Source organism: Nyctereutes procyonoides, unplaced genomic scaffold (genome assembly GCF_905146905.1).
Source record: "Nyctereutes procyonoides isolate TBG_1078 unplaced genomic scaffold, NYPRO_anot_genome, whole genome shotgun sequence".
NCBI classification, from domain to species: domain Eukaryota; kingdom Metazoa; phylum Chordata; class Mammalia; order Carnivora; family Canidae; genus Nyctereutes; species Nyctereutes procyonoides.
The window spans coordinates 19696457-19709361 of record NW_026575135.1 but is presented as its reverse complement, the minus strand read 5'-3'; the positions used below and the strand labels follow the sequence as shown (position 1 = coordinate 19709361).

General features: G+C 48.0%; 1 protein-coding gene across 1 annotated transcript in view; it reads left to right on the top strand.

Annotated features, from left to right (window-relative positions):
• Window positions 1-11044: 11044 nt before the first annotated feature.
• Window positions 11045-12905, top strand: part of CCDC180 (coiled-coil domain containing 180) — a 63768-nt gene continuing 61907 nt past the window's right edge. Inside the window, 3 exon segments of the mRNA XM_055302237.1 lie at window positions 11045-11079; window positions 11479-11546; window positions 11794-11890. Of these exon segments, the coding sequence (XP_055158212.1) occupies window positions 11822-11890 (69 nt within the window). The 5' untranslated portion in view covers window positions 11045-11079; window positions 11479-11546; window positions 11794-11821.

Sequence of the window (12905 nt, the reverse complement as noted above, 5' to 3'; positions counted from 1 at the left end):
TATCGGTTATTGTTATTTGCAATGTTAATACTTTGTGGTGATGTGATTAATGTCTGTTTACCTCTTACGACGCTCTCGGCTGGGAGAAAAGAGTCTCCCCTGAGGTAGTTGCTACCCAAAGTACTGTCAGTTTTCCTCAGGACCTCTGCCCACCAGCCTTACTTGCTTCTAGACCTACTAGTAGACTTAGCCCCAGAAGTCATCTTGGCCAGCAAGGGAGAGCATGGGGGTCTGCCCATTGTCAAGCATATGGACCCTAAGCCTGGCAATTCAGAAGTCATTTGTGATCTATCAGATGCCAACCAAGGAAGAGTGGCCTCTATATACCTGACAGGCTGGAGCCTCTAGGGAACGTCTTAAAAAGAATGATATAAGGAGGTGCAGTAATGCTGGAAATCCTAATGCATAGGTAGTGCAAATGTTTATGGAATGAAGCCCAGCTTTTGGCTTGAAAGGGACCTCACAAATCTTTGCCCTAGACATGATGCAAGTGGGGAAAGGAGCATGGAGGTCATGGGCAAAGCTCCCAGGAGGATTCTAATGTAAGTCAGGAGGAAACACAGAGTCCCTAGGTGGGGGGACTGAGACTGAAAAGTCCTGAGACTTAGTCCATTTGTGAATTATCTTCCTCTGGTCTTGTCCTTTCCACGTGCAAGGTTTGATTTCTTCACGTTTTTTCCTCTACTTCTTGCTGATGCAACTTCAGAGACGGACCTAGAAGACAAGTTCCTAAGGTTTGGCCAAGGGACACCTGGATTGCTCAGTGGTTAAACCTAAGGTTTGGCCAAAAGAAACCTCAACAAGAGAAGCAGAAGATGTTTCCTCTTCCTTTAAAGCTGTGGAAAGCCCCCCGGGGTGGGGGGCAGGCAGAGCGGGTCTGGAGAGTGTTATTTGTAGCCACTCAGATTTCCCTCGTTGCTATGCCTGTGAACTCTGAACCCCAGGAACTCTGAGGGGCTGTCTCTGCTCCTGGCCCAGGTTGGTGATAGGCCATGTCCTCAGAGGAAGGAGGGCTTGGGGGGTCTCCTCCACTAGTGAGGGAGGGGCTCGGCCTGCTTCCTTTTACCCGCATACAATAAACTGGTGACCCTGCAGGATTTCTTGGTTCAAGAAGGAACGTGAAAGTCTGTATCTCATTTAAATTAACATTGGAAGTGAAAGAACTAAATCTTAATTCTCAGGCTGTTAAAAAAAAAGGATTTTAATATATTAGTACTCAAACCCAGCGTTTACTATTTGCAACAAATAGATGTACCACAGTAGGTAAACAGGCTTTGGGGAAGAGCAAGCAGGGTCACCTTCTCTTATTTTGGCGGCCTTCAGAGGAGTCAGAAACGGCTCAATGTTCTCCTGCACCTCAGACGGGGTAGCTGACCCGGTGCACTCTGAGGGTCCTGGCTGCTGGGGAACTCGGGAGTGTGGTCTGCCTCTGGGCTCTGCTGGGGACTTGGTGGCTGGCTAGAAGAGAGGGGTTACCTTGGGGGGGCCTCCCCCAGGGTCATGGCCCTCCCTGCCCATCCTGCCCTCATGGCACTGTGCTCCAAACACTGTGCTGAGTGCTTGGTCAGTCAACAGTACCCCATTTGTCCCTGCCACGTGAGTGATCAATTAGCATCACCTATTTCACAGACGAGGAAGCCGAGTCCCAGAAACCTAGGATGAATCGTCCCAGGCACAGGACTGGTCAGTAGTGGAGCTGGGATCTCACTGCCCATTAACCACGTTTCATCTGAAGTTTCACCTTTAGCCCCCAGGGTCCAGCTACTGCCAAGCCTGGATGCTCCCTCAGGCCTGAGCTTATTGGTAGCCAGTTCTTTTTAGCCTTGAGTGTTCTGCTGGCCAAAGAGGACCGGAGTTCCCCTGTCAGGACAAGCTATAGCTATGGGACAGAGTGGCACCGATGAGGCTACCAGGAGCCACATGTCAGGTGTCCCTCCTGGTGCCTGCTCAGCAGCTGGAGTCCAGGTGCCCCAGCGCTCACCATGCAACAAGGTCTGGGCTCAGCAGGGGAGTCATGGCCAGAGGCTCTCTGGAACCAGCCACCAGGGACAGTCTGTACCCACTATTGCTCAACTCCCGCCTGGTCTCACCTCTAATCTCCCTGAATGGTTCCATATCCTGGAACCCAGCCTCAAACTGCTCCCTGGGCTCAAGGTCATAATGATTTGCAGCCCTATGGAGCAGCTGGATCTTCCTCATTACTTTGTATTCCTGGGGTCAGAGTGAAGGACAGATGAAGACAGGGCATGGGTAGGGGGTGCTATAGGGGCATTGTGGGGGTGAGGAGAGAGGCAGGGGGGCAGTCTTGGGTCTTCTTTGTACACTGGAAACACTCTAATTCCGTCCAGGTCCTACCTATTTTCAGAGATGAGTGTAAATAGGCCCTCCTTAGGAAGTTGGACATACCCCACCCACCAAATTGATGGGTCTCCCACTTCTCTGTTATCAAACTCCCAGGGTGTGTCCTGCTCCCTCCACCCCCTGGCATGCTCCCCCTGCAGTGAGTGCCACAGATGTTCACCTCGTTTCCTTTTCTGGAGGATGGTCGGAGTCCCCTGGGAGGCAAACAGCCAAGGCCCATTAGAAAGAGCCCTTAAGGCCACCTGGGTGGCTCAATGGTTGAGTGTCTGCCTTCAGCTTAAGTTGTGATCTCAGGGTCCTGGGATCAAGTTCCACATTGGGCTCCAGCAGGGAGCCTGCTTCTCCCTCTGCCTGTGTCTCTGCCTCTCTCTGTGTGTCACTTGTGAATAAATAAATAAAATCTTAAGAGATAGAAAGAAAGAAGAAAGGGAAGAGGAAAGGAGGAAAGGAAAGGAGGAGGAAAAGAAAGGAAAGGAAAGGACAGGATCAGGACAGGACCAGGACAGGAAAGGACAGGACAGGAAAGGAAAGGAAAGGAAAGGAAAGGACATGACAGGACAGGACAGGACAGGAAAGGACAAGAAAGGACAGGAGAGGGCAGGACAAGGCAGGACAGGAAAGGACAGGAAAGGAGAAGGAGCCCCCAGCCTAGAACTAGAGTCCCTTCCTGCACCCCATTCTCATGTTGCAGGACAGCCGAGGCCCTCCAGGGGGCGGGGCTTGCACAGAAAACAGGACTGGGACCTAGGCCAGGCTCTGGCTCCAGAGACACGAGGACAGAAGAGCAGAAACTCTGGGACAGGCTAGCACAACCCACTCTGACGACAGACTGAGGCCTCGGGCAGAAGTGACTGCCCAGCCGCTGTGTGTTGCCCGACTGGGAGGAACCCCACATCTCTCTCCCTTCCATGCGCACCTCCTGAAGGGGAGGCCGGGTCCCCCTCCTGCAGCTCAGCAGCTTCCCCAGCCCAGGGAACCAGGACGTGCCTCCCTTCAGTCATCCCACAAGAGGAGCATGACACCCCCGCTGGGGAGAGGTGTGCCAGGGGCGGTGCCTCAGGATGCAGCAGGGGCCCCCCTTCCTGGCCCTGCTGTCCACCCCGCCCCCAGGTTCTCTCAGCTGCAGATAATCCTGCATTGCTGGGTACGGTGTCCCCAGGTCAGTGAGAAACATGCCAAGGAAGAACACATCCTGTGACATCAGGGCGTGGGTGGGGATGAGCTCTGGCTCTCGGGTACCCCCAGGGACCCTCCCCTGAAGACCCCTCTCCCTCAGCCTCCACCGCAGGATTCCCACGTCCAGCACCCTCAGTCCTCCCGTCACCCTCCAAGAACAGCAGACTCCTGCTAGTCACCTCCCAGGACCTGCTTTTGGCAATCACAGGGGACTTGGTGCCAGGTCCTGGTGTCACTTCTAATGGGGAGTTTCTGGCCCTGTGGCAACAGGAGGCAGAGCTGGAGGGGGGAGGCCCTTCCTCTCTTGGTGTGGAGGCCTCTGTTTAGAAGGAAAGAATCCCCTATCTTCTGACCCTGGGGCCCCTTCCCCACAAGCATTCTCACCTCTGCTGCTGCCTCTTCTGGGATTTCCGAGGGATCATCTCCTGGGTGTCAAACTTGGAGATCCCCTCACGCCAGGGTCAAGGGCAAGGTTGGTGAGGCCATTGTCTCCTCAGCCCATTTCTCCCAGGCTATTCCCTAACCTCACCCCCTGGACAACTGACCTGAGTGCTACTCTGTCTTCCATTGTGCCCTGATTCTAGAATAATCCTGGCTCTGATACTCACCCAATATGTGGCCTTGGGCCTGTGGCCTGGCCTCCCTGAGCCTGTTTCCTTATCTGAAAAGTGTGAGGAGAACCCACTTACTTCACAGGGTCTTCAAGGACTCAGTATCATATTACTATCATCATTGTTCTCCTCTCACACCCCAACACATTTCTTCCCTCCCTTTGACCTTATCACCCCACCTTAGGAGGCCTGCACCACAGGATCATCACCTTCCATTTTCCTGATGAGGAGACAGAGCTCTGAAGAGGGGCAGTGATTTACTCAGAGGCCTACAGAGGAGATGCCACTTCCATCCCCAGCCACAGGCCATGCCCTAGCTGCCTTGACCCCAGTCCTGCCCCACCACTGACCAGAGTCTTGTCCTCTGGGTTCTCAATGTGAGTCCAGGTCCCTAGTGTGGCCAAGCCATGGATGAAGAGGGACAGGGGTCTTGGAAGCCTGACTGAGTGGTCCCTGCCTGCCCAACCCACCAGAGTTTCTGCCACCCAGGCTGGGCCCAAGGCCATGCCGAAGGTTTCACCTCTCCAAGGTACCCCACAGGACATTGTCCTGCACAGCAATCTTCCTTCATCCACTCAGAAGGGGCTGCTGAGGTGCTATCTCTGACAGGAGAATGGGCATCCAGGGCACAGGGTGGGAACATCTTACTTCCTCATTTTGAAGCTTTTGACTACCATTCAGGAAGGACCCACTAAGAATCCATCAGTTCCCCAGACTCTGAGAAGGTGTCTGGGACGTATGTCATGGTCAACTAGACACTCAGATGAGACTCCTGACTGTGACTCATTAGCAGTGATGTTTCAGGGCCAAAGTAGGAAGTCACAGAATGCACATCTATCTGTCCCTGGTCCAGCCATTTGCACCCAAGGTTAGGCAGCCATTGTCCACCTGGCCCATGGGATTCCCCTACAGCTCCCACCCTGGTGCGGGTAGGGTGACCTCCTCTTGGAGATGGAGTGAATACTGGAGAAGCAGGGGAGCCTGGCTTCCTGAAGACAGGCTGGGCTTATATAGGGAAGAAACCCACACTGACCCCCAACAGCCTGGATGAAACTAAGTGCCAGCAGGATGGACCAGCATGGAACCCAGATACCTGCTAATTCTGCTAGCTCAGCAACCCCTCCTGGAACAGCCCTGCTGCTACCGCTGTATCCCATGACCAGGGCCTTCTGCCCCACAAGTGCCCCCCACCTGCTCACAGGCCAAACAGTTCCTTCGCTCTGTTAATGTAGACAAGACTAAAAATTTTCAAAGAAAAATCAAGTGAGAAAACCATACTCTGCCTAGTCCCCTCCTCCCCACCTTCTCTCTTTCCAGACCTCTAGCCTCCACTCTATCTTACCAGGTGGGTTGTCTTTGCTACTAAGCTTTTGAAATTTTTGAGAGCTCTTCCTGAGGGGAAAAGAAAGAAAAGAAGGAAGGAAAATTTGGGCAATGATGGGAAGGGTGTGAGTGTAAATAGTTTTTTCCTTTTTGAGAACCCAAAAGATCAAAACTGTCCAGATGAGGGTTTCCACTGGTTTCCTTTGAGCTCAAAGAGCTCCATGGGCCTTGGGAGGGGAGCCTTCAAGTTGTTCTTCATGTTAAGGCTTCCATTTTCATTTCTTCCAAGCAGCATTATTTTGACCGGTTTTGGTTTTAAGTGGACATAGAATTTGTTGCTATAAAGTGAACACTTGAAAATCTCCAGTTTGACTCAGCCCAATCTCTGACATTGGAAGGGAACTGATTCCTGAAGCAGAGCTGGTTCTAGGGAGGCTTAGAGGCCCCACAGCTGGCTCAGTCCCTGTCCCCATGGTTGGCTGCCTCCCAGAAGGTCTCAGCTGAAAGACAGGGCAATGCTACCCATGTGGGAGATTCCTCAGCCACCCCGCCCCTATGGAGAGAGGCCTCCCACCTGGAAACTTCTCCCATGTCTTCTTCAGACAGTGAATGGCATGCAGTAAGGAGAAGCTCCTGAGGATCCAGCATTCCTGGAAATGCGGGGAGAATGAGCTGTGAGGGGAAGTTCTGCTTTCTCTAGCTGAGCCCACTATGTACACCTGCTCACTGGACTAATGGCTCTGGTCAAGTGAGTTCTTTGTAATCTCCCCACCTGCCATCTCTGAGCACCCTGAGTCCTTTGGAGCCCTATGGACACCCCCCCTCCCATGCAATCAGGTGGGTCTGCAGGGAACTGACCTGGTGGGCCTGGAGACCCTGGGAAGAAACAATTGCTCTTCTATCTTTCCCTTTTTAGCTTTAGAATGTATTGTCAAATTTTTAACCTTCACAATTTTGTCATATTATGACTGAGCCTGAGCCTATTTTCATATATTTAAGGCTATTTATATTTCTTTCCCTATAGACTGTGGTTTCATGTCTTTTGCCAAATTTCCCATGGTATGTGTGTTCTTTTGCTAATTGATTTCTAGGAACTCTTTAGGTATGAGGGATGTGACCCCTTTGTAATATGAATTGCAAATATTTACTCCCAGTTTATAATTTCTTTCTCTTTCATTAGGAATTTTTGGTCAGTTTGGTGGTGTTTTCATCTTTGTTTTTGGTGTGTGTGTTTGCTTGTTTTGCTATGTGTCATTTAGGTGTCATTTCTCCCCAAACTGATATTTAGGTTCATATAGCTGCAGTAAATTATGTCAGCAGTTGTCTTGTGGACATTAACTGCATGATTTCAAAATTTCCATAGAAATACAAGTGGCCAAGAATAGTCAAGACAATCTCAAAGAAGAACCAACTTGGAGGGCTTACACTACCAGATGGTAAGCCTTAGTATAAAGCAACAGTAATCAGGGCAGTGCGCTATAATAGTGCAAGGACAGACAGAAGGAGCAAAAGAAAGAGTCCAACTGAGACCCACACATATGAACATTTTGGATATATCAAAAGAGGCACACAGAATGATGGAGAGAAGATAGTCTTCTCAGTACATGGCCAGTGTCATTGATTATCCATATGGAAACAAAACTAATCTTGACTCCTACCTCCCATCATAAACCAAATCAACTAAAGGTGGGTTTTAAATCTAAATATGTAAGCTTAAAACAATAACATTTGTAGTAGATAATGTAGGAGAATATTTTCATGACCTTGGGCAGGCAAAGATTTCATAGGGTATAAATTACATTATTAAGATAAAAATTAATAAATTGGACCTTATTAAGAATTTCTCTTTACTTTCCAGAGAATTAGAAGGCAAGAACAGAATGGGAATAGACACTTGTCATATATGTATCTGGGAAAAAAGTATCAGATAGGATATGTAACTGATTCCTATGAATTAATAAGAGAAAGAGGCAATCCACCAGAAAAAATGGGCAAAATATTTGACCAGATATTTCACAGAAAAATAACCAAATGACCAAAAAAAAGTATATAAAAGGTTACACAACATCATTACTCACCAGGGAAATGCAAATTAAAACCATAATGAAACACCACTACACGTAAACAAGAATGGTGAAAATAAATACTGACAGTGCCAAATGTTGATGAGGATGTGGAGCAACTGGTGTAAATGCGTACAACCACTTTCAAAAACTCTTGTAGTATCTGCTAAAGATGGATTTGCACATACTTTATGACCCCCAAATCCCACTCTTAGGTAAATACCCAGTTTAAATGCCAACATATGTTCACCATGCTAAAGAATGGTCACAGCAACCTGATTTGGTAATTTTCTAAACAGGAAAGAAACCAAATGTGCATCAATAATAGAAAGGATAAATAAAATGGGGGCATTTAAAAAATAATGGGGTGCTATACAGAAATGAAAAGGAACTTAGAGCCACATTAAAAAATGTTTGAAACCTTACAAACATATGAAAAAAGTCTGATGTAAGGGAGTACATTTGTATGATTCCATTCAAATAAAGTTCAAAAACAAGCAAAACTAATTCAGAAGTTAGAATATTTGTTATCCTTGGGAAAGAGAGGGCAGTGACTTGGAATGAGTAGATGGGCTCCTAGAGAATTGGTAATGTTCTATTTCTTGGGGGTACTGGTTACCAGGTATGTTACCTTTGGGTAATTAATTAAGTTAATTAATTAAGTTGTACACTTATGATTTCCATCCTTTTTGGTATGAATGCTATGCTTCAACATGCAAAACCAATCCAGAATTTTTTTTCTGGTTAGTACCAAGGCCAGATGGCATGGTATTTGGTTCAAGACTCTGGAATTCTATGATTTTGGTTGATATCCTGGATCTAACCACTTCCTATCTTGGAGATCTTGGCCAAGTAATTCACTCTCTGAGCTTTAGTTTCTTCATCTATAAAATAGACATTTATGCTACCTGTGTATACTTATTAAGGGGATTAAATCCTCTCGAGTAGTATTCGTTCTTGTTGGTCCTTGTTGGTCTTTGTTCTATGGGCTGTGGAGAAATGGATAATGACCAGTGGAAGAGGAAGGAATAGATGAGACTCTAGTCAAGAGATATTTTTGGAGTGCATGGCCGACTCAGTCCATAGAGCACTGATTTTTTGTTTAAAAATAAAATCTTAAAAAAAAAAGAAAGGAGACATTTTCAAGGTGAAGACTGAGAGGGATGATACGATGGTGAGGTGCAGAAAAAGAGTGCAAAGGCTTGGCTCCACTAAGGATTCCACTAAGGTCCACTCCCTGTCTCTCACCTCCTGCCCACCTCTAACATGGGGCAGGAACCGACCAGGTGATCTCTGGCTGGTTAGTCTTCTGGCTATCACACTGCAGAGTTGGAAGGGCAATGCAAATGGCATCCAAAAGCCAAACACAAATTCCCACGTTTGATCCAAATTCAAACACAAAGACCCAAACTCAGGAGTTAAGGGAGGTAAATTCTCAGTGGTGGACTATGGGTTATTTTTACATTCTCCATGGAATATTTTTATATTTTATACAATAAGTGTGTTTCTTACTCAGAACAAAACACTGAACATGATATATCTGTGCCTACATATTTATATCTGTATATGTAAAAAATAAAAATAAAAACCCAGGTTATAGATGTGCCAGAAACTGGAATCCAGAAAATATCTGGACAGGGAAAACATTGCTTCTGATGTGCAAGGGCCTAACCAGCAGGATGTCCTGAGACAAGACATCCTGTATGGATGACTGCAAATAATTCCTGCACATTTCCTGTTGGGGGGGGGTAGAGTGTGTGTGTGTGTGTGTGTGAGAGAGAGAGAGAGAGACAGAGAGAGAATCCTAAGCAGGCTCTATGCCTGGAGCAGAGCCTGACATGGGGCTCAACCCCAGGACCCTGAGATCATGACCTGCACTGAAATCAAGAGTTAGATGCTCAACCCAGGTGCTCCCACATGTCCTAGTTTTTACTGTGGTTTTCACCCCTTCCCTCAGTTATCTACACTTTCCTCCTTTTCCAGCTAAAATTAGTTCAATATTTCACCTTGTTAATAAAACCCAGGACCAAAAAAGGGGAATAAAAGGGTTTTCCACCCACTGTTTTTTAATTTCTGAAACTAGTCTGAATGGAATGATCACTTGCTGTAGGAAGTTGTAATAGGGTGCATTTACTAGCAATTGGAACAGAGATCTCTGCTAAGGGGAGGAGTTTTCTTGGGAGTTAGGTACCTCACAAAGCGCAGAAAACCTTCAAGTCAGGTTCAGCGATAACCCCGTGTTGTCAGGTCTGGCCATGTAGGACTCTGGCTGGTTGTGTGGGAAAGGGACAAACTCTAGGAGTGTCAGATTAGGACATTCCAGCTATGCATGCATTTACCCAGGGAACAGTCACTGTGTCTGAACCATGTGCAAGATGCTGTGCGAAGGGCAACTGAAGCTGAATCAGAATTAGTGACCATATACCTGCCCTTCAGGAAACACCTACTCTAGATGTTCTGAGCTCTGGTATTTGTCAGCAACCACCATACAAGCACATCCAGAGACAAGAGAGGGGTCGGGGGTGAGGGAAGTGAGTGGCCGGAACACTTGCCACTGGTAGTGGAAGGCTGGCTGGGTCTGGGATGTGTAGATGCCAGCAGAGGAGCAGGGTGAGGGAGGCCAGGGGGGCAGGGCAAGGGGGCATATGCAGGAAGAGTGGAGAGTTGGCTGAAGCAGGAAGGGTCCGGGTGGGGGGAACCAGACGTGGGGGCTTCTGTGCTCATCTAGGACTGGGAGTTGGACTTGGCAGGGGCTGCAGAGTTGGTGAGGGACTTTTGAGCCAGAGAGGGCAGGGCAGAGTGCTGGTAGGAGGGTGATGGGGTAGTTAGTGGTGAGGAGGATGAATGGAACTCAGAGTTTTAGAAAATAATCTTTTCATCCTAATTCCAGACAAGCCTGAGGCCTGAATTCTGAGCACTTCATCTTCAAGAAGATGGTCTTTTTTAGAGATGCATTCAGCTTCTTACAGTCAAGCACTGTGCTAATAGTTGACAGCACAGGTTGGTTTTAACCTAGCAAAGCAGATGGGATGGATTTTCTTGACTACCATGGCTGGGAGTTACAGCTCCTGTTCTCTTTCAGTTTCAGAACATTCAGCATGCTGCTCTGGAGGCTCCTGAGGTGCCCCCTGGCACCCAGGAAGAACTGGCAAGGAGGAATGGGTTTCTTTCTTTTCCTTTTTAATTCGAGTTCAATTTGCAAGATTTTATTCATTCATGAGAGACACAGCAGAGGCGTAGGCAGAGGGAGAAGCAGGCTCCATGCAGGGAGCTCGATGTGGGACTCGATCCCAGGACCCCGGGATCACACCCTGGGCCAAAGGTAGATGCTCAACCTCTGAGCCACCCAGGCGTCCCTCGGGTTTCTAACAGTTTCAGGGCTCCGCTCCCTGGGCCACGGGCAATCCCCGCCCACCTCGGAAAGGAAGTGAGGGCGGGGCCGGCGGGGCTCCCCCCCCCCCCTGCGTTGCCTTGGAGACCAAGTGCGTCCAGCTGCAGTTGAGGCTGGACCGGGCCTGGCTGACCGGAGTGGTGCCTTCTTGCAGGTGGGATGCCGGGCGCCGGGGCTCAGGGCCTCCCCCCTCGGCCGGGCTCAGAGGGCCAGGCTGGGGACCGTCCCCCACCCCCAGGCTCCTCCGTAGGCTGGCGGGGCTGGTGGCGCAGAGGGGCCTGCTGGGTCTTCTCAGCCTATAGTAGGTGCCTAATTAGCATGGCCAGAGTCAGGCTGCGCCCTCCCTCCGGTGCCCCCTCTCTGTGTCCACTCTTGGCGGGGAGTGGCGGAGGGGGCCCGGCAAGGGTCCTTGTAACCACGTTGAGCTCCAGGTTGGGAGTTCAAGGCCAGGTTGAAATCCAAGCTGACACCTTGGGCATGCTGACTTTTCCCAGGAAAGCTTGGGACAGTGAAGCACAAAACAGTAATTTGTCATTAATCTCTGCCCCCAAAGTCCCTCTGGGATTTGCACCCTGCGCAGCGGGAAGAGCCTGCCTTCTCTGAATTCTGCTCTTGCCTGAGGTTTGTTTCCTTTTGGCTTCTTTGCTCCTCCCCTCTTTTTGTTTAAAGTGAAAACCCCATGCCTGAGCTGAACCCCATGCTTTCTCTCAGACAGTGGGGTGGGTCATGCCCCAGCCGGGTGGCCTAGATGGGTCTGGTCCTAGGCAGAGGACTTGTCCTGGGGTTGGGGTGTCAGTTTTTCAACCTCTGTGGGTCAGAATAGAGATCAAACCCCAGACAGGATTCCTGGACAATGAATTCCCAACAGGGGTGTCCAGCCAGCAGCCAAGGTCAAGATGTCCTCAGTGGGGAAGGTGACCCAGGTTCCCAGCGGGAAACTCTACCAGCAGATCTTCGAGGCTGAGGTAGGTCTGACCCTCTTCCCTCTGCTCCCCAAACTTTCCTCCTGCTGAAGGCTTTTGTCACCTGGGAATCCAATGAAATAAGGCTTTGAAATTGCTTTCATTTTAAAAATAATTCTTATTGGTTCTTAAAACATAGGAATACAAAATTAGAATCTCTATTCTTGAAAAGCAAAGAATTTACATTAAAATTGTAATTAAATTAGATTAAATTTAAGCTTAAATTATTCAGAAATAGCCAGAATTAACCACTGGATATCTTAGGGCCTTTTTCTATGCACAAAAGCATTCCTAGTTTTTTTTTTTCTATTTAAAAATGGGTTTGATTCAATGCCAGTGTTTTGAAACCTGCTTTTCCCCTATTAACAGTTTCACACAGACCTTCCCCATGCCAAGAGGCAGTCATGTATTTCAGGATGCTGAGAGGTTGCCTTATTGTTAATCTAGGACTTACCATAATGTATTCAAGTAATACCCTCTTGACAACCATATAGGTTGCTGGGATTGCCTTGTTGTCTATAAAAAGCCTATAAAAAACTGCACGGACAAGATATCTTAAAAGAAACACACAAACTCGAACCCTTCCTTTGAAGTTCTGTAACTGCTTATTTAAAAGGGAGTTTTCATTCCTACTTTAAGCCCTAAATAATGCTTTCTGTAGAAGACTTGGAAATTGTACAAGCATAAGGAGCGCACAGAAACAAATTACTCACATGATCCTGCTGCCTGGAAGCAACACACCATTCTTCACATTTAGCACACTTTCTCTGGGTCATTTTTCTAAGAGTTGAAAGTTTTGAAATCATACTGTATAATTTTGGTTATAATTTTTAATTTATGCTTTTAATTGATGTGTTTTGTGGTATATCAAAAGCATTTCCCCATGTCATAAAAAAAGCCTTTGTTCTTAATAAATACCTAACATTCCATTGAAAGTCATGGCAAGTTTACTCAACCAGTCCCCTAAAATTGGACAGCCCCATTTTTCTAATTCCTTGTGATTATGAAAGATGCTGGC